This window comes from Candoia aspera, chromosome 1 (genome assembly GCF_035149785.1).
Source record: "Candoia aspera isolate rCanAsp1 chromosome 1, rCanAsp1.hap2, whole genome shotgun sequence".
NCBI classification, from domain to species: domain Eukaryota; kingdom Metazoa; phylum Chordata; class Lepidosauria; order Squamata; family Boidae; genus Candoia; species Candoia aspera.
This window is the reverse complement of record NC_086153.1, coordinates 166,406,602-166,429,148: the sequence shown is the minus strand read 5'-3', so window position 1 is coordinate 166,429,148 and position 22,547 is coordinate 166,406,602. Positions and strand designations below refer to the sequence as shown.

Here is a 22,547-nt window from a genome sequence, read left to right as displayed (position 1 = left end):
GCCACGCTAGCTACAGAATTTTGGGAGTTACAAGACACACATCTAGAGCATACCCATATTAGAGAAAGCTGCACTAAGTTATTATAGTATTCGGGATATATCTACAACGACAAATAGGCAGACACCAACACCTGCTTCCAAAATACCATTAAAAACAAGTGAGCCAATAATATCTATACCATATTGCTGTTTGTATATAGGCTGCTCCTGCACTGCTGATTTCTTTGCATTCTTCTTCTAGCACCTCATATGTAAGGCCTTCAGCTACCTCTAAAATGTCCTGAAATTAAGAAGCAAGGAGTAAGAATTAGCCTTCAACACCGATTTTTTTCCACATGCATTGCAATATTTGTAAAAGCAAGACAAACCAATTGGCACAGTACATGATAGCACAATATTAAAACCCAAACATTTGATGAAGTAAGAGAATTTAAGAGAATCAAAGATATCACAACCCAATAGGAGAACACTACTCAGTCTCTAAGTATCATCACTCGTATCAGGGTGGTTTAAAGGCCTAGAAAGGCTGCCACTTTCTATAGGAAAAACTATATGGAACCTCTGTGAATTTTTTTAAAAAGGGGGAAATGAAAAGGAATTGAAAAGAGGGTTGAAACAGAATGCAGGGTTCTGCTTATGGAAACACATTTTCCAAGATCAGGGAGACTGCTTTGTCTTCCAGTTATTCTGTAGTGAAAAATCCTCTGGTTTGGTATACTGGAGTCATCCTTCCATTTGTTATCCCTATCAAATCCAGGAAAGGCAAGGATCAGAATCGTGTAATATGAAACCTTTCAGCTAAATGTAGCAGGTTTCCTCGGGCTTATTCATTGGGAAGAATAGAAACTGGAAGGCTAGTGGGGAAGTTCTACTGGAGGAAGAAAGCGAGTGCCAGGAGAAACTGTGCATACTGAGAGATTGTATGCTCAGCTTTGACGGCAAAAAGGTCATTTCCTGAATAGCTACTATTATGATTACCCCACATTCCACCTTTGAAGTTTTCTGACTATGCTTCTTATATCAAGAATTCTTATGTTAAAATAAAAACAGAGACATACAATTATTTTTTGAAAAAAAATGTGATAACTTAAGAGAAGAAATGTCAGAAGCTTCTTACTGTATCACTGTATTCAGGCTGATGCTTTGGTATGGGAGACAATGGTTGTGCAATGGGCTGGAAGATGGACTCTGCAGAGGAAGACACCAGAGTAGACGGGAATGGAAGAAGTAAAAATGAAGATTCAGACTGAAGTGCTTCCTTGTTTACATTTTCCTCTCCCATTCTTGGTTCTGTAGGCAAAACCAGGAGGTAAAATATAATGCTATTAAGAAAGAGAAACAATATTTTCATAACATTTAAAAGTATTTTAACATATTTCAAAATACAGATATTTGATCTTCATTTCAACAATATTAATAAAGGAGGATATAATAAATATGCACCATTTACATATTCTAGTCCATTGTGTAATTGCAGTAAACATAAATGCAAATTTCACATGTGGAAAAAGTAAGTACACCTTGTAAGACTAGGCTTAAGCTTCCATTACCTGTACATGGAGCAGTCACCTATGCAGAGAGGACAAAAGCCAGGAATAATCTTGTCTAAAAGATCCCTTCAGGGAAGTAGATAAGAAGGAAGCAAGTCATTAAGGAGACAAGGAAAAATGTCACCTGAACCAGACAAAGGAAGTTGGGCCTGAGCACATGGAGAACCAACCCTCCCCAATCCCATCTATAGCTACCAAACTTGTGAATCAACAAAGCAAGGACTTTTGGGGATAAAAGGGGTCCTGAAGCCCGCCCACTCAAGTCATCTTTGGACCCAGACTTGGCGGCTTCCGTCCCTCTAGCTAGTGCCTGGCAGCTTAGTTGGACGTGGGTAAGTGTGCATGAGTGTGTGTGTGCGTGTGCGTGTGAGAAAGAGCAATGTATCTTGCAACCAGTAAAGTTTTGCTGTTACTTTAAATTCACTGGGTCTCTTCAAAGAACCTGTTGTGCCTCAGCGTTCAGTTGAAACTTATTTGTGTGTGTCTGTGTGTGTCCCTAATTACTTCCCGGCTGTTGACCAGGGCTGTGTGTCTTGTCTGCTCAAGCCGCATCTATCTGGAAAACCCAGGTAGAAAGCAAGGGGGGCTGACAAGATCCACGTGCCTCAACAGGCTGTGAGTCTATGAGTGATTGACCATAAGCCAAACCTGGGACCTTGTGTGTGTAACAACCTCTACATTTACTGCTAACTCAAATATCTACAGTTAGAATCTGGTGCACCACAACATAGTTAGAGAGCATCTGGGAGGCGTCAGTTTTATTGAAACCTCAGACATTTAGTTTGATTTGCTCACTGTTCTTGGAAGTGTGTGGTATCACCATACCTAGCTCTCTGAGGCCTTCAGAAAGAAGGTTATAGTTGCCTATGACTCTGGGAAGGGATTTTTAAAAATAGCCAAACAACTGGATATTGTGATGGAGCTCTGAGAGGGGGGAGGAGAGAGCATTCCACCACAGATATCAACCATTCCACTATCCAAAAGATCATCTACAAGTGGAGATTTCAAAACTGCCAACTTGCCCAGGCCAGGCTACCCCAGCAAGTTAATGAACACCTAGGCAAAAACCAGGACTTCTGGAACAACGTGCTTTGGACAGTGAGGCAAAGACAGAGCTACAGTATTTGGACACAGTACCAGAAGACATGTTTGGTGAAAACCAAAGACAGCCTTTCACCAGAAGTATCTGATACCATGGTGGTGGAAATATTATGGTTTGGAGCTACTTTGCTGAATCAGGGCCTGGACAACTCACCACCACAGAACCACTATGAATTCATTGTACCAGAGGGTGTTTGAGGATAATGTGAGTTCGTGTCAGAAGACTGAAGCTCAACCAGAAGTAGACCTTGCAACATGGCAGTTACGCTTAACACTCCCCTAAATCCACCAAGGAATGGCTGTAAAAAAATATGGAGGACTCTGGAATGGCCAAGTCAAAGCCCAGATCTAAATCCCATTGAAATGTTGTGGGGTGATTGGAAATGAGCAGTGCAAACAAGAAACCCCTCAAACATTGTACAGCTGAAAATATTATGCACAAAGAAGTGAGAAAAATTTCCTCCCAGACAATGTCAAGAGACGGGTAGACAGTTGTAAGAAATGACTACTTCAGGTTGTTTCTGCCAAAGGGGAAAATACCAGGTATTAGAGCCAAAGGTGTACTTACTTTTTCCACAGAAGGGAATGGCATATCTGTTAATTTTTTGTTGAACAATTGATTGCAAAGTCATTTTTTCATAGTTTTTTTTCCTTCAGCAATATCACCTTTACCTTCATATATTGTTTGAATGAAAATAAATTATTGATATGTCCACATACGTTAAAAAAGAAAAAAACTTTATATGGGGTGTACTTACTTTTTCTTGTGACTATATAAAGAGAATATATTTTAGCATTCACTGGTGGTTTTACAGTTATTTTCATTAGATTTAATATATACAATTTTATGCTAATTTATTAAATGTCATTTATGGAGTATTGGGGAAAAACGCAAGCCAAATTTAAAGCAGTAGGAAACAATCTGCCTTCCAGAACAAATAAAATTGTTCTGTTTATTGTTATTTAAAGGAGTGCATTCTCCTTTAAAATCACCTGACAATAATCCACATACTGGCATGTTCCTCTCTAAAAACGGTATTATTGCAAGAAGGCACATTCAGCAAAGGATTAGACTCTGAGGCAGCAAGAGATGGGGAAGTGTACCACTGTCCAGAATTCTCTCTCATCTTGTTGTTATCAAGCAGTAACACAGTGGTTCATAATTTGAATCATTGATCAAAAGATTCCTATCTGAATCTTTCCTCTGCTAAGAATACTGTTAGATGACCTTAGACATTCTCTCTGTCTACATCCAGTTCTGCACTACAGACTAATAATGACTTACCACAGAGAGATTATTAATATGTGAGACACTTTAACACTCAAAAATGTGATAATTATATAATTAGTTATACTTCTAAACCTGCATTCTTTATAAGGGTAGGATCAAGTCAGAGCATTGATCTAAGATGAACATTTGAGTTAGTGGCAGTTCCATACAAATTATTACAACCTCGATGAAAAAATACAATGCAAGGGCTCTGTACCTACTTCTGCATTAATTGTGCTTGCTTTCTACAGATAAAGTTGCAAAAACATTAAAAATAATCACTGTAACAAGACTTTGTTGTACTTATTTTTAAAGTTTCACCGTACTAAAGTATCTATAGTAAATGCAAACTGTGGCAGGCCACTGTGATTTATAATAGGGTCTAGGAAGCAATCGTGTTCCCCATTGCCATCCTATGACTGTAGCCTCTTACCTGTCATATCAACACCGACTCTCAGAATATTGCTGGCTGAATCCACTACTGCATTCTCTCCTATGTATCTGTTCTGAGCATTAAAACTGCACGCAGGTACATGACGAGTCATCGGCGGGAGAGGCCCCCCACTGACAATTTCTCCAACAGACAGGGTGAGCTTCTGCCCAACAAACAGTGATTTCTTTGGCTTGGGAAAGCTTTCTCGGTCCAAAAGGGCAGACCGATTCAACTCCACAGAGCTGTGACCGTGACATACAGAACATGTATTAGCTAATTTCAAGATAATCATGAAGTATTTCACAAGGTTGTTTTAAAACACAACTTAAATAAATAAATAAAAGTGTCTTAGTTTATCTCTCCTTTTGATTTGACATTATTTGGGGCAATGATTTAACATTAACTGAACTTCTTAAAGAAAAGAACACAAAAGCTGTGACACAAACCATCACTCAGTCTGAATGCAGTGCATTAAGAATACTACATTAGTAGAAATTATATACAGCAGCCCTTCTCAACTTTTGGACCCTGGAGGAGCCCTTGAAATAATTTGCAGGCCTCGGGGAACCCCTGCACATTCAGGCACAACTACAGGCCAGAAGTTACAAAATTATTATGTTCGTTTCATATGTTGGCCTGCATATATGCATTAAAAGTATTCTTAAACTAAAAATAAAGAGTGAAAATTACCTCTATAAGGTGAAGTTGCCTGAATTTGAAATAACTTTTTAAATAAATTGTGATCTCCCAGGAAACCCCTAGTGATCTCTCATGGAACCCTAGTGCTCCACAGAACCCTGGTTGAGAAACCCTGATGTACATGAACAATAAAAGATGATGCTCTTTGGCTTTGTAGAGTTATTTCAGACCAGTTTAACAGAACATCTGTGGTAAATGCCTTGAAGTGCTTTCCAATAAAAACCTAGGGCCCAGTGGACTTGGCACCATATGCAGATTCTGATATCAGGCTTATCACAACATTTCTACTATTGCACTGTCCAATGAAATGTCAAAGACCAGCTCAAAAAGTTTGAACACTTGGGATATTCAGTCATGTTGTGCTCAGGCAGATGTTAAAATGGTAACAGAAAGAACAACATTGGTATCTTATTACACAAGAGGAGAGATGCGTGGCCAATCCAATTTTAAAATTATACTAGAGCAAGTTTTAATGTCAGATGCTGTATAATGCATAAAACTGCAACAAAAATTTGAATCAGTATTTGGAAATTATATACAAATTTCCATTATGATATCCAACCATCTTTTCTTAAGTTCCTGGTTAACCAATGTTTTGAATACTAAAGCATCAAAAGGTGCAGTATATAAATGTCATTTGACGGTCTACTCCAATCATATTTGTTCCATCCATGGATATGTCTTCAATGAATCACTCTGGGAAGCTCAGATATTCAATTTTTTTGGATGATCTCTAGGACAGACAAAGTATTATACCCTTGAATTTATACCATGGAACTTGCAGGTTGAAAATGGACAACCAGACTTCCAGGGAAGAAATGGCAAACCAAAGACAGCTCCAGTAAAAGCGGAGCAAACAACTGCAGCAGAATGAAGGGCTCGTGAGTGGACCGGCTCTTCATAATTCCTCTCCAGTCAAGGAGGGGACTAGAGTTCACCCACACATGCTCCAGACAGCGATCTCTGGTGGGTTTAGAGCTTTCAGAATAGCCATCTTGCTCAAACCACAGTCGGTGCCTTTAAAATTTCCTGGGTTTGCATACTTTTTCCTAATCACTTAGGAAATTCCAGGTTATTATCTTCTTGAGGGAGATACTGATTTCAGTAACGTAACATTAATTTACTTTCACATCACTTTAACTTTTCAAATGTTTTATTATAATCTGTTTTATTCATCTTCCTGTGGTTATGCAAGATCAAGTACTTACCCATCAGACACACCCAAGCCATAGTAACTTATGAAATCAGTTGCCTCTTCAAGGTCTCTAAATAGCAACATGCGAACTATATTATCCAGTGGAAAGATGGTGGATCTCTGGTTGTTCACAGTATAAGCAAAATTGAGACTTTTTAGAGCATCTCTACGAATCTGAAAAATATTTTAAGAGATATTAACATATTTACTATTATTATAACATTATATTACCTTATTATAACATTATCATGTCATGGTCTCTGCCAAGTCTCATTATTTTTTTTCTTTTGGAGTTGAGTGTTTCATGCACAACTACAATGGGCTTGGATGTTGGACTGGCCATTAGGTCAGAAAACATCGACCTTTTGGGAGAAAATTAAAGTTGTACCAATATTAGGAAAATCACCTCTAACAATAAAGGTTTCCTTGGCCAGAAATATGTTTGGAAAATTACCAAAGACAACTTTTATCTGAACTTATGAAGGACTTTTGTTAAAAAAAAAAAAAAAGTTGTTGAGAAGGTGTCAGTCAGTCCTGGGAGGCAAAGCTTACATCAGTATGCCTACTCCCTTTAGATTCTTGGAACTTGGAAAATTGCTTTAAGGTCTTATAGTTTACACCAAAGATAAAGAATTCTATATTACTGGGTCTAAAGTATCTCTGCAATCCTTTGAATACTGCTGGCTTGAGAATACATTGAAAAGTATTCATGTCCTCACTCCTTGTAATGGGCTTGTAAGTTTCTTGATGTGATGTGTTAAAGAATATCTCAGTCTTGACTCAATAAAAGTATGTTGTTGTCCACAGCTGTACTGACCACGTCCTTGGAGAACACAGACCATGGAACGGTACCTAGTGTTCTGAAACTAGCATCTGTGGAGAAGACTACTTTTAAAAACAAAGTCAATTACTGTCCACCAATGGAAGTATTTGGTCTAGTGTCCCGCTTGAGAAGGTCTCTGATAAAATTCACATGCTTAAAAAACTAAGTAGAAAATCATTACCATATCAGGATTGTCAGGATTTTATCTGTTTTGCAAGTGGCAAAGCAGGATGCATGAAAAATTTAAATAGTGTCATATAAGAACATAGAAGTTCTTGTCTGTCATGCAATATAATATAATATAAAGTTTGTATTACATAATATTATAAACATTAAAAAGACTGTTATTTCTTACCTGATTGAAATAGCAATGAAGCAAGCATGCATTCAGGTAAGACGCTGTCTGCACAAGTTTGAAAAATCTGACAAAATTATTGCTGTTTAATGCAGCAAAAGCTTGAACTGCAAATCTAACTTCAGGAGAGTTTCGGATAGATGGACGAAACTGTTGCACTTCTCTGTCGAGATAAAGATGCAGAAGAGCTCACTTTTTTTATTCACAACGGAAGCTATCTGCATGGAACATGTGCATTAAAAGAAGCTGCAAGAAATACAGCGGTACTTGAACTTGAAATTCATACAGAATTATACATATAAATTTAAAACTGCCACAATGCATTTGAAATGTTTATTTCCGTATCTACATTTTAATTAATTTTTTTTTAATCTATGTGTTATTAATCACAGGGGGATAGCTATCTTAATATGCTAAACAAAAGTAATTTCCCTGGCTGTTTTCCCTGGCTGGCAAATAAAAACAGACATGGATAGATATAAGGATTTGGTCAAACAATCAGAAGATGCAGTAATGAAGTCAGTATAAAAGAATGAAAACAACCACTTGCACCTCTCAACTTTTAGGCCAGCTTACCACGTTTTGAATCAATACTTATGACAATAATCAAATTCCTCATGGCTCTGATGAAGGAAGTTGAAGCTGATGAAAATACGTATCATAATAAATCTGTTAACCATTGAAGTGCCTCAACTCTTTCTTTTGAACTAGCTGACTTACAACCGTTTTATTCTGGTTTGAAGAGCATATTCTTGCAAAAGGCCTTGTCAGTAAATTCATGAGATGGACAAATTATTCAACCTTATTTTTAAGTAATTCTCTTTATAACAAAAGAGAATGTGGACCCTTGGGGGAAAAAAGAACTATCTATATCTGTGTTCTGAGAAGAAGCCTTCTACCCGGATAATTTAATACTGTTGAACAAAAGCACCTATCCTGCTGATTTCAAAAACAGAGCATGATCTGTCATTACCAAGACACACTGTTCTGGGCTATACGGTAATATCAAAGAACCAATGATGGATGAATGGCTTTGTCTCTGGCAGTGTTAGATGGTGATAAGGCTTTGCTCTTTTCTAATCCCACACTATGAAAACCTGTAACAGCCTCAAAGGATGTCCAGAGATCTTTTGGGTATGGCCCACAGAATCCTTACAAATGTTCCCAGCAAATTGTAACTATTAATGTTATAAAATAAAGCTTCTAGACATGGGGAGTAATCACATTAATGATATTTTGATCAATTTAACACAGTAAAATTGTTAAACTGCTTTTTTGCTCTTACCTACTACTTATCTACTTCTTAATCCTGGCCTTGGCTCTCTTTTGGAATGCAGATCCTGGTCAAACAACATTGAACACCCCATCATATAATCCCACTTCTCTACATTAAAAGCGATCACCTTGTCATTCTGAATTTATGAACAATGCAATGAAATGTTTGCAGTGAAAGAAGTCAAATCAATGCTGTAACCGTTTAAAAATTCACCTGAGGATATCCCCCTTGTTGAGATTCAGGAGGACATTGTATCCTCTAAATTCTGCTTCACCCTTGCAGTAAACACCCTTGTTTGCAAGGTCCTGATACATCTCCTTCAGGCTCTGGAGACATTTAGTCATGTTTTCATTGTTAATCTTCGCATCAAATGATGACATGGGTTCTTCGCACAAATGATGGGAGCAGTGAATATGAAAACGGGTACATTTCTCAATCAAGGAAACAGTCAGAGGAGAACAGAGATGTTGCTGGGTTATATCCTGGCAAACATGAAATGGCAAAATGTTAGAACAGCAAAACAAAACTCAACAAAACTCATCAAAATCTACTTACAGACTTTACATGGCTATTCTTAATGATATACGTTTCTATAAATCTCAGTTAATGCTTTATATAATGCAACTATAAGTATCCCAGACACTTCCTGATCCCATCCCAAGAAGTATGCAGTCAACAGAGATCACTTTCTTTATCCGGTGGAACAGTGGAAGCTGAAGAGGCAATGCAGATAAATCAATATTTCCAGGTACAAGAGGAAGTAGAAGCATAAAAAAAAGAGGCAAGCAAGGAATCAGGCAGCATAAACAGATTTAATGTGCAAGGATAGCAAAAGAGACAGAGAGAGACCAAGCCTCAATACATTCCATATGTTTGAGAAATAAGGCCAAGAATGTGCAGTGTCTACATGGAACAGATAAGCACCATCTTGCTCTCTCTCTAAAATGTGTCCCTCTTCCTTGCCTTCACCTTTTAGACCCCACAGCCTTACCAGTCTGTTTGTATTTATTCTGTGAAATACAATGATTTATTTTAAAAATTGTTACCTTTCTTATCCCTCGGGTTCTGTTCCAGACAAAATCATACCACTCCCTGTAGTTCCCTTCTCCTTTTTCCATGATACGAGTTACTAAATAGTCCATGGTCACGCTTAACACTTCTGAAGGTCTCAGTTCATGTGGTAAAGGTTCTTCCTGGTCTGCGGAAGACCTACTATACTCTTTTATTGCTGCGGCATGGTCAACCTCAAAGAAAAGAAAATCATTTCCTCAGTAAAATAACTGTTCTGGATTGAAGTTTATATCCCACCATTTCTTCAACAGTCCAAGATAGCTTATATGGACATCTTTCATTTTATCTTTACAATGACTACCTGTAAGAGTGGCCGAGCTGAAAGAGAGTGACTGGCTCAAAGTCATATAGTGAGTTTCCACTGTTCAGAATGGACTCGAAGCTGGATCTTCTCAATGCTAGGCAGCACCTTAAATATTACAACACACTGGCCTTCATGTTCCACTTGTAAGGCAAGAGAGGTGCAGAAAAAGATTTGCCAGTCTTTACATTGCTGTTTACAGTGCAATCTTTATTATGGAAACTAATTTAAACATTTAAAGAATGGTTTACTAGAACAGTGGTGGATTGCTGGAGACTTTCAAGTTATCTATCAGGGATGTTGTAGTAGATTCGTGCCCTGAGTAAGGGACCAGATCAGATGATCTGTAAGTATTTGATATAATATGTAAGAATTTACTTCTCCACAAGAATCTAAATTTTGATTGATATGATATAATTTTAAAACAGTGTAGCCTATAAATTATTCTATAATTAGTGAAATGGGGAATTTTGTATCATAGAACTCCAGACAGATACACCGAGTTCAGATTCTGGATCCTTTTCCCATACTTTTTAAAGACTTTCAAGACAGAGTCTTGTATTTAATATTAAATGATTGATTTGGTTTTAATTTTGGATCTGGATATGTACCATTATTCAGCTACTGTAAGTGGTCCCACTGATGACATATAATAAAGCTGAAGAAGGTATGACTGAACTCATATGAAACCAGGTAAGAATTTGTTACTTTTAACAAAACACTTCAGCAGAGTACCTGTGATCTTTTTCAAGTCTGGTTAATCAAGAACTGAGGAAGAGGAAAAGAACCAAGAACCAGAAATTATTCTTTTTTTCCCAAACTTCTAACATATTTTAAATACATATTCGTAATAACAGGAAATAGTTTCTTAATAGTGGAAAAGAATGGAACTCACAGAATGAAAGCATTCTGTGCTAAATTTAGCACAGTAAATTAAATTTAGCACTCCTAAATTTAATTTGTATCCAGTGAATGTTATTTGATTTCCTAATAATATGAATTGTCTTAAGTAAACACCATCAAAGCAAGGTTCAGATCTGGTAAAGGAAACCTCCATCATAGTTTTGTTGGTGCTGCATAATCCATTTTTCTGTATTTGTGTAAGAAAGGAGAGAGTTCTTTGCCATATGCAGAATTACATAATAGTCAAAGGAATTGGGAATGGGTGAAGCATCTTAAAAATGCATCAAGAACCCTCAGCACATAAAAAAGATATTTAAGTCAAATACATGCTTAAGACAAGACCACTTTGTACCCAAACCCAAATAATGGGCAAGGTTGTTTAAAAATCTCAGGTAGCAGCACTTCTGCATGGAAACCATTCAGTTATTTTTACCTTGTCAGTTCCTGGGATCACTTCAAAAGAACTAATTTGGTTCCTTGTTTCTCTCATGTAACGCTCTTTTTCTGGACACATGTCTGGGCATGTGCCAACGAAGGTTTTAGCTTTGCCAAGATCTATTTGTTTCACTCGAGCTAAAAGAGGTATAGAGAATCCATTTCACTAGAAGTACACATGTGAAGAGAGAATCAATATTTACAAGAATGAAAACAACATCATTAAGCCAAAGCAGTGCCTTGTTAACGTCAACAGTGGCCCACCCTCTGTCTTATACATACAAAACAGTATAAGAGCTGATATACTGTAAACACAAACGTTTTCCAAAAGTAAACTTGTTACATTTTCATGGAAAATTTTCCATGTCTAAAAATGCTTCATAAAATGAATTGCTATTGTATCAATAAAATGTACAATGTCAGTAAAATAAGAATTTTAAAATTGCAAGGACTTTTTTGTTTTTGATTATTATACCTTTGTTCTGTCCACATAAAGGAAAATTGCAGTTGCTGGTTATATCCCCAGTAACTATAATGATAAGAAAGCTGCAAGCAGTCCTATGCATCTTGCAGTAATGATCCCTTGCAATTCTAATCTGTTTAAAACTGTATTACCTGTGCATTATTGATTTTTCCCCTAAATAAATTTATTACAAATGTATACCTTGACCTTGGGCCGCCCAAGGGGTGCTGTCCTGTTCCAGTGGTAATCTGGATGGGGGAGAATAGTCATGCTCAACTCTAGCAAGACTGAGTGGCTGTGGGTACTCCTGCAATCTTGTTCTGCCATCCTGGCTATTGGCCGGACCATCGAAAACTACTCAGAAGCTCCATCTCCCAAATGTGGAAGCCCACTTACTGGTGGATGAAAACCACTATTCCTGCAAAATACTGGTGCTGAGGGCTTTACAGTGGTTACCAATAGGTTTCCGGGTCCACTTTCAAAGTGCTGGTTTTGATCAGTTTGGCACTCAGGTATTTAGAAGACAGCCTTTTTCATGGAGATTCTGCCATTCTGTGAGCATGTCCCAGGTAGAGATGCTTAAGGTTCCCTCTCAGTATGAGATCCAGAGGAAAGCAAGAAACTCCTGTTTTTCATTAGTGGCACCTACTCTATGGAATAGCCTCCCATTAGAAATTCAGATGGCTCCATCAATCACTGACTTTTAGAAAAGACTTAAAAACAGAGCTGTTCAAATCATTTATTTAAGATCTGTCATCAATACACTTGTACCTTTTTTTGCTACAGTCGTTTTAAGGCATGATTTGAGGCTTTAAATGTTATTATTTCTGTATTATTTGTCTAATACTGTTACATTTATTCTGGTTTTTCATTATCCGATAAGTGCTTGTGCTTCACAGAGTACATGATGTCCTGTTAGTTTATGACTTTATATTACATTATATGTGTTCTTAGTTTTTATGATGGTCTATGACTGAAATAACATTAACCTGATCTGATTTTGGTTTATTGTACACTGCCATGAGTTCAACTGAAAATTGGCAGAATAAAATATAAAATAAAATACCATAGGAAAAATCCAGGAAGTATTGCAATTCTACATTCCTGAATAGTACTGTGTCAGAATAGTTATATGGCTTCATGACAAACTTTCTCACTCCACTTGTATTTCAGGTATCATTATCAGTGTTTAACAACTCTTACCTTGCCGCATTATTTTATCTCTTTGGTCTAAAAGACGGTACTTATCCTCAGAGGTCTCTGCCACCATTCCTATAAGACTGTTGAAGGAGGAGGCTGACACCTCTGAATGCTCTGAGCCCTGACCTTCAGATCCACAGTCAAAGGCATATGGCTCATATTGCAGAGACTTTTTAAGGCCAGATTTCTTAGCTGGAGAACTATAAGCAAGACATAAAGAAAGCAACATTTCTTTACCCAGTGGACAAGAAGGAATTGGCCATGAATGGGGCATACATGCACCCCTTTTTATGCACAACACAGCCCCCTCTGACATTGTGCATACATACATTATATGGAGCATCTGGTGAAGGAATAGTTTTGTTTCTTTTGTATCCCTTGCGTATGGTTGTGTGCATATAATGACCTAGATTAGCTATGGTCTGGAATAATATTATTTTATAATTAAACCATGCTAGTTACTTCACAAAAAATATTTTGCACATGAAAAGGCACTATCATTCCTCAAGACTAAAAAGTCTAAAAAATGAATGTTCTGTTGAATGCATCTGTAAAATGATAGGATATTGTGGGAGTTGTCATTCAAAATATCTGAAGGATATGAGATTGCCTACACCTGGCGAAATTTCATCTTCCCCAGTCTTGTGACATGCATACATGTTGGATTTCAGGTTTCTTAAATTCCAGTTAGTATTTACCATGCTGCTTGTGAGATCCTGAGAGTTAATGTAGCACATCTAGAAGGTTTCAGACGTTGAATACAACAGCCCTATCCACCAAATGCTTCTTTAATGATACAGAATAGAGAAGGGAGTCACCTAGTGTCTATCTCACTTCTGATGCCATTATTAAAGCTGGAATAACCGAAGTCCATGCTAATTATTCATAGCAAATTTAATTATTTTTATTAGAGTGTTTAATCAACAAATAAAAAAAGAAAAAGTAAAAATCAGCAAATAAGCATATGACCCATAGCATTATTTTCCAGTGGCTTTGGAAAGCTCTGTGTCATTTTGATGGTCATAGATAAATACATAGATACTCTCTGAGCTTGGTTATTTGCTTGCAGACGTTTCATTACCCTTCCAGTTTCATTAACCAACTACCCTAATCAAGGAACAACCAAGGAGACAACCAGACTCCCACCAACACTGGCAGGGCAAGTTGCTGTATATAAACAGGGAGCAAGCCCCACACTCACTTGCACTGACAGTGTTACCTAGGTGGGTAATGAAACGTCTGCAAGCCAACAACCAAGCTCAGGGAGCACCAAAGTCTCCACAGTTCAACCCTGAGCTACAGATATTCTCTTCTATTGGAAATACGAAGATAATGTAAATTCCTGCTCATGGTTCATGCTTCTTTCTCTCCCTTCTTCTGCCTGCCTTTTATCCCATTTTGCCAGTTGTTTTGATGCTTGCTGGTGTTTAATAAATAAACATCAAGCTATATTTTTGTTAACTGTACTGAGCAGTATGTGTGCTTGCTCTGATCTAGATGCAGGGACTGACTGGCTGCGTACTGGGTACAAACTAACAGGAAACTACTCACATGGGGAGTGGGGAAAGCTGCTGTAATCCCTTAACGCATGATGATGGAAGCTGGTGAAGAAGGAATCTCTAATTCTGGGATGGTGGTGGTAAAGCTATATTGTGAACAAGGGACAGGTCGCAGTGAGATGCTATCCAAATAATCTGGAGATTCCCAGACTGGGAGAAGTTGTTTTATATCAAACTTAGTGAAATAGGATGACAATCTTACCTAGCAAAAGACAGCTTCTTCTGTTCCAACTAATTATATCCTTGTTATTTTTTAGAAGTTCTTAACCAAATTACATGTTCTTCATCATTAGAATATTAAATTATTAAAGAGAAAGAAAATATCTTCTCTGTATGCTTGAGTGAATTTATTTATTTATTTTATTAAATTTATGTCACCGCCCATCTCCCCCAGTGGGGGACTCTGGGCGGGTTACAATAAAATGACACTAAAAACATATCCACCTAATTTACCATTAAAATATAAATAGAAATGAATGAAAAATCCAAGTGGAGATGGAACACAATCACTAAGGGGTGCTATGGCGCCAGCCATCCCCAGGTGGAGCTGTCACTCTCCCCCTCCCAAGCAAGGCGGCAGAACCAGGTCTTCAGTTTCTTCTGGAAGTCCGAGAGCGAGGAGACCTGTCTCAACTCCAGGGGCAAGATATTCCAGAGGGGGCAACTACCTTAAAAGCTGTAATTTAAAATATTTTCCTAAACTTATTTATCCAAGTTTTTGAGAACTTTATTATATTCATTTCATAATAAAAATAAAGCAAAACTTGGTTCTTTCACAATCAGATTGGCAACAGCCCCCCTAGTTTTCAGTTGACCAGAAATATCCTGGTTACCACAAAATAGTCTTTCCCAGTGGCAGTTGTGTTCAACACTACCAAGCCTGTGGCAAACTCAAAATGAATATGACAGATAAACGTATAAAGGCATAATGCAGACAGCCCAAAGAACTACCCTTCTAAATGTTAAGTTATAATATAATTTATTAAATATATAAAGTGTCTAGCAATTTTATTTCACAAAGACTACTGAGAAACACATACCTCTTGTTCGGCAGATTTCCACTACCAGTGGGACGGATTAAAGACTTAGAAAGTAGAGAAGGCTGATGGCTCAGTTGGTCATTGCTCTGCCTCCCATCACTTTCATCTAGCTTCTCCTCCTCAGCTGAATAGCCTTTCTTATTAGGACCTTTACACATTGAGAACACATAAAAATTAACATATGTTTACTACTTAACAATTTATCTTTAATAAATTTACAGCATTTCAAAATAATGTTTAAATATAATCTCACAGAATCTATCCCACAATGACAGAGATCAATATATAAAAGCAGGCATAGGCAGATGAAAGAAAATGGTATCTTCCCTTTTTTCCTCTTTCAGTATTTGGCCCAGACACATTTCAATGGATTATTGCTACACTTACTGTATTTCAGAAACATTAAGAAACAAAATCTAAAAATGAAACACTTTTGAATTGATTTAAAATGAAAACCTATACAGATGTTGTTGATAAGCTAAATGACAGTACAGAATGATAACCATTGCTAGTATTATTTCTAGTTTAAGTGGTGAATTTTGTACCTGATTTACTTGTTCTACCTTTATCCTTGTTTTCAGATAAGCATTGTTTCCCAATCAATGAGTTTCTTATCAATTTAAAATAAAAAGAGAAAAAAGCCCTCTGATCTCTTAATCCCTTTGTTCATCCTGCCTTATGTAAAAGTGAGATGGTTTTGAGAGCAGAAGAAGTGTCAGCGCTGCAGACGGGCTGTGACTTCTCCAGTGGCCTTGTTCTAGTTCTGCACTCTTGAGGACTGATGCCAGAAAACCCACCAGTGTTCTCTTTTCTGGTTCTCTTTTCTTAATTCGCATGCAATAAGATCAAAGCATACTCATTTTGCTATAACCCCTCCTACTTTCTCACTTCTTTTAACCCAAGTATTTTTCTGGAGTGCAACTTTAATGCACAGCACAAAGCTGAATGTCCCCTCAGCCTAGGAAGCACTGCTCATCTTCGGAATGAACAATCCTAACTTCCCCCCATCCCCAGCCTTGAACATTCCTTCTCCTGGCCATAAAAGAGGATAAAGGGGAGTTCAGAAACATTAATCTTCAGTTCTGACAAGCTGCAACTACTAGTATTGTTAATTTAAGTAAGCCATCTTAAGAAACCACCATTTGTTAAAATTAACCATTGCCTGCTAGGTTCAAATGACACAACAAATTGTGATTAATCAAAGGCTGAACTGAAAGCTTTTCATACTGGAAGAAATGAAGCTCAGGAGGTAACACTGCTCATTTATGTCTCACTAAGTCACAGATTCTAGTACAAGGTTCAAACATTGCCAATGAATCTTTACAAAGAATCCCATAATATACAGTATATACAGTATCTCTGAAACACAAAATATTCATAATATTTTAATATCTGATCTTTAAAACAAAGTAGCTTACTTGGTTTCTTTTTATGCCAATTTGTCACTATATCTCTGTGTAGGTCTTTTACTTTCTTTCTAGCCAAAATGGCAGATGCCTAGAGAGGGAAAAAGATCAGTTAGGAACAGAGTGGCATACAAAATATTATATAACATGATTTAAATGACAGCATCTGTTTATTACATAAAGAAGACTTTAGGTAAAGGTTTCCCTTGACGTAAAGTCCAGTCGTGTCCGACTCTAGGGGGTGGTGCTCATCTCCGTTTCTAAGCCGTTAGAGCCGGCGTTGTCCATAGGACACTTCCGGGTCATGTGGCCAGCATGACGACACGGAACGCCATTACCTTCCCGCCGAAGCGGTACCTATTGATCTACTCACATTTGCATGTTTTCGAACTGCTAGGTGAGCAGGAGCTGGGACTAGCAACAGGAGCTCACCCCGCCGCGTGGTTTCGAACCGCCGACCTTCTGATCGACAGCTCAGCGGTTTAACCCGCAGCGCCACCGCATCCCAAAAGAAATTTTAAAGAAGACTTTAAAAAGCTATTTATTCTCTGTGGAAACAGGATGGCAATTCTTGTAAGAGCAAATACTCCAAAAAGACACTAGAAACAGAACTTACATGAAATGTCCATCTTTTCTGATGAGATGGAGTCCCTACTTGAGATAAGTTGTATACACATTTCAGGCACGAAACAAAGCAAATTATTATAATTGAGAAATCAAGGAGTAAAGTAATGAAAAAAGTGAAACAGAGAATTTATTTATTTATTTCACAGAAGCTGGTGGATTGGAAGAAGATGCACATCGTTCTAAAATTGGAGGAAGAAATATCAATAAGCTCATAAACTGATGACATTAGTCTCACAGCTAAAAATGCAAAGGATCTGCAAGCTCTACTAATAAAAGTCAAGGAGCACAATGTAAAAATGGGACTAAAATTATTTTGGACTATTTGCTCATAACAGAAAAAAATGAAGTTTTGATTTTGGGTTTTGACGATTAAATGGTTTGATTTTAGAGAAATGTTTTTTAAAGTTTAATTAAGAGTAAGAGATCAACTTGTTTATATGCTTTTATATCGTCAAAAGTCACCTATCTTTCTATCTATTCTTGCACTGTTTTAGATTTCTTTCTTTCTTTTTAGATCTGTATTCTATCTGTTCTATATTCTGTATTTTAATTATATTTTGAAAAATATTAATAAAGCTTTAATTAAAAAAGAATGAAAAAATGGGACTAAAATTAAATGACCAACAAACTAATGATAACAGACACAACAACCAGCCTTGGAATGGACAACAGAAGTGGTGCCATTGAGATCTTTTGTGAGAAGGAAGGAGGAGCTTTCTGCCTAGATATATAGACAAGAAGCACGGAGAATAACAACTTAGGGTGGAGATTTATACAAGTAATGCCTTTTCTGATAGGGAAAAAAAGGTAAATTACATGCTGTGGCAGGATGAAAACTTGAAGAAAAATTTAGATATTATCTATTTATAACTTCTGCTATGAATCAATATAAATGTTCCTATAGTTGAAGTGCTTTATACACTCTTTATTTTCGACTAGTATTTTATGTTATTTTTTTCCTTCTAAGCCAAGAATGTTTTTACTGTGTTTCATATAAATATCAAAAATGTATACAAATATAAATTTAGGAACTCTCATCTGAAATTGTATGAACATTCTTCCCCATAATTTGGGGGTTGAATAAATAATCTGGAATAAACCCGATATAGGAGTCCCTTTCTTCAGTAGAACATTTTCTAGCCCTGCCTCTCATAGGTACCTAAAGGAGTGCAAAGGTAATTTTCCTGAAGTTTGGATTTTCAAACTTAATGAAATCTGAACTGAGGAAAATGACAGAGCTAAAATGAATAACTTTTGCATCAAGTTTCTCACCCAGTGAAATGTGAAAGATATCCAGGCTAGAAAGAACAGATGCAGCCAATCTCCTATCTACATGATTTGCATTATTCTTGATAAGATCCTGGAATCACAAGGTGCTTTTGCACTCTCTCTCTATATATATATATATACACACACACACACACACAACAGACACAATCAAACAAATCACAATAACGGTAAATAATTAAAATGGTTTAGAAAGGATCCACTGAAGTTTGTCTGTCAAAGGTGTAAGAACTGAGAGGGGATACTTTTTACTAGAAGATATGGAAGATTTCATAGACCTTCTGCCATCAGAAGCAGTTGGGAAAAGTTGTCTTCTCTAGAGATTTTTCTTCGTTCTTCTCCACAATTCGTATAGGGTTCAAAATTATAACTGCCTCTCTATCCCATAAAAAACCAAGGATTCATCCATAGTGCTTGAATAATTACTGTCAATACTTATTAAGTACATGGATGTCTGGAGTACAATGAAACAAGTTATACCAGTGGTAACAATTATTAGAGCCTGTAATTAGCACATGTACAGCCTACGTCTTGTGTCAAATCCACACTCACTCATCCACTGAATAAGGAAATTGGCGCCTTAAGAGGGCAAATTCCTATGTTTTTGCTATGCCAGTGCTTTTTTATCACAAATTACCACAGTAATTTACTTTTTCCAGGAATTTTCCATTTAAAAGGCTGCAATTTCTACTATAAAAAAAATGTCAACATCCTGGCTTTGTATCATCAACTATTAGAAAGTTTTATGTCACATAAAACTTTTGAAACATTTGAAAAGAAATGTTATGTTTTTTGAAGTTTAAGTGAAATAAATATTTTAAAGTCACTCATTTCCATAATACATGCGATATAAACTGCAACTCAGAATGGCCACCAATATGCCAATATTTTCAATGAAATTTCTGTCTAACTGCAACTAAAGAGTTGCCAACATAACAATGCAAAATATTATAGTAGCACTTAAATACATTCCAAACATTTTTAGAAGCATATGAAATAAATCTTCCACTAGTCAATCTAGTATATATCCTCTATAAACCTTTTAATCGTCTGACATTTTAAAACTCACATGATCAAAACAGCGTATAATGGCTAGCTTTTTGTTAAGGTTGGTACGGATCTGTTGGATTTTAATAAACTTCTCCAAATGATTGTGAAGAACATTTCTGTCATTTAGATGATCAGGAATATTTTTACACTGGATGGCTGTCAGTTCACTTGGCGAGCATCCAAGGCTCTCTATGCTCCCACTGCTCCGATTTCGACGCAAAGGGTTTGAGGCAGCAGAATCTGAAAGTAATACAATAGTAATTAAAAATAAGCATTCGTATTTCAAAGTCACATCTATCAAGCAAAATGCAAAATACTCTTATAAGTATACCACTACTTAACAATTTAATTAATTGCAACATTTTCTGTTACCTACCATGTTTCAATTTTCCCTTATTTTCTTCCTTTCTCAGCGTTGATATTGGTTTAGCCATTGTAAAACCAGACTGACTTCCCCCTGCCACATTTGTTGGTTCCATTTCTCCAGATTCAATGGGAACACGCTCAGTTTTGGGTTCTTTTTTGTTGCTTTTGAAAACATCTTGTAAGACTCTACCAAACAGACCTTGTGTCGGGGGGCGAGTCAGTCTAACAGGACGCTTATTGGAAGCATGATCACTCCTCGATGGAAGTTCTGGTTCATCCACAGCATCATAATCATGATGTCTTGGGGAATGTTCTGGTTCTTCTTTCCTTTTTAGTCCCTTCCCAAGAGTGGGAAGTGGTTCACCAGAGATTGACAAATCTTCATGTTCCATTTTGTTAGTTTTATTAACTGGGAAAGTTTCTCTTAAAAGCAAATATGAATTTGAAAAAGAAGTAAAACTACTACCAGGACCTGTAAAGGGAGCCATGGGTCTCTTTTTATCATCTGCCAGAGTCTTACTTGGTAAAGGAGCACTGAAAGAAACTGCTGAAGTACTACTACTCACTGGTTTGGAAAAACTGAAACCTGTATTGGTTGAATTGCTACTTTCTTGAGAAATGACAAATGGGGTTAATTTTCCAGGTCCTGTGCCACCTGGAAAAGAAAATGTAAAAGCAGAAGAAACAGCAGAAGTTGATACCTTCTCTGGTTCTGAACTAGTGCCAAAGATAGGCTTGAACATGGCATTTTCAGGACTTTTGAAACTGAAATCTGGTTTCACAAAACCACTGCCTGAAGCTTCTCCAAGCACAGCTCCAAAAGCAGAAGTACTCTGAGAAGTGCCAAGATTTGTGGGTGGTCTAAAACTAAATCCTTGTTTGCTGGGAACAGAAGCAGTCATTGGTGCAGAAGTCACAAAGGATGTAGTTTGTCCAAGAGAATAAGATTGTGTAAACCCTGGAAGTTGCCCAAATCCCAAGCCTTGCCCTGGAGAATTATGCAGCCCTGAAGTCATGGTAAAGTCAGATAGGTGAGTAGATCCTGAATTCTTTACTCCTCCACTGTTCGGTCCAAAGAGAGAGAGCTGATTAAACTGGAACGGTGGCTGACCTGGAAACATTCCAGTTGACACACCAGATGATGCTTGAAAAACTCCTAATGGCTGTCCACTGAAAGGAGTATTGGGATTCATTTTTGGTGCTGATATTAAATAGTTTTTGTCTAGAATATTTTAGCTTTTATCTCAGACCTGGAATACAGAATTTAAGTCATAAAAATTAGTATACCAAAACAATACTTTTAAGCTGATTTTTTAAAAAAAGAACAAGAAACACAGAATTTTACATTTTTATTTACTTATTCCATTTCTATCCCACTGCAATCCAAAGCAACTCTTAGGTTGGTTTGCTATATTATTCTCCAATAAGATATATTCCACTTTAAGAACTGAATTGTACTACCAAGGATGTACCACAAATGCATCTGATCTGCATCTTGAATGATACAGCTCAGCTAAATGTTACTATTCTATAACAGTTCTTTAAGTTAAGCCCTCTTCCCCGGAAAAAAAAAAAAAAATCCCCAAGAGATAGTTAAGATAAAAAAAAAGGGGGCTAAGAATAGAAGCATGAAACTGAGCATTAGAAGAATGGTGTCAGAACTGATGGAAGATCTATCTGTCCTAGTACTTTTTCCACAATAACCAGTCATATGCCTGTGGGAAGTCAAGAAGCAGATTACAAGGTCAAAAGTACCCTCCGGTTTGTGTTTCCTATCATCTGACATTGAGAGATAAGTCACCTGTGATACTGATTATAATAACTACTATCAACATTAATCTTTCATTAATTTTTCGAAGTCATTCAACCTCAGAGGTCACCACTACCCCTTGTGGGAATAATTAGCACCGTTTATTATATAGTATTTATTAGACTTAAATCACCACCATATCAGAAAGACTCAAAGCAACTTACATTTAAAAACTCGTAAAACTGTGGGGAGATACGTAAAAAATGGTTTCAGCCATCCCTCATCAGGATCACAAAACCATCTCAGCACATGGGCTTTCTGAAAAACCAAGTTTTCAATATCTTTCTAAAGCAGAGCAGGAATAGGACTAAACTGACCTCTGGTAGA

The 22,547-nt window shown here is 37.0% G+C and overlaps 1 protein-coding gene across 1 annotated transcript in view; it reads right to left on the bottom strand.

Annotated features, from left to right (window-relative positions):
- Positions 1–21,650, bottom strand: part of MCM3AP (minichromosome maintenance complex component 3 associated protein) — a 53,441-nt gene extending 31,791 nt beyond the window's left edge. The window contains exons 1-13 of the mRNA XM_063317822.1: positions 20,421–21,650; positions 20,064–20,284; positions 17,093–17,171; positions 15,675–15,822; positions 13,079–13,275; positions 11,411–11,550; positions 9,749–9,946; positions 8,916–9,184; positions 7,427–7,589; positions 6,262–6,422; positions 4,355–4,596; positions 1,118–1,290; positions 180–280 (exon numbers count right to left, since the gene is read on the bottom strand). Of these exons, the coding sequence (XP_063173892.1) occupies positions 180–280; positions 1,118–1,290; positions 4,355–4,596; positions 6,262–6,422; positions 7,427–7,589; positions 8,916–9,184; positions 9,749–9,946; positions 11,411–11,550; positions 13,079–13,275; positions 15,675–15,822; positions 17,093–17,171; positions 20,064–20,284; positions 20,421–21,603 (3,275 nt within the window). The 5' untranslated portion in view covers positions 21,604–21,650. The remainder of the gene's footprint in view (positions 1–179; positions 281–1,117; positions 1,291–4,354; positions 4,597–6,261; positions 6,423–7,426; positions 7,590–8,915; positions 9,185–9,748; positions 9,947–11,410; positions 11,551–13,078; positions 13,276–15,674; positions 15,823–17,092; positions 17,172–20,063; positions 20,285–20,420) is intronic.
- Positions 21,651–22,547: the final 897 nt, after the last annotated feature.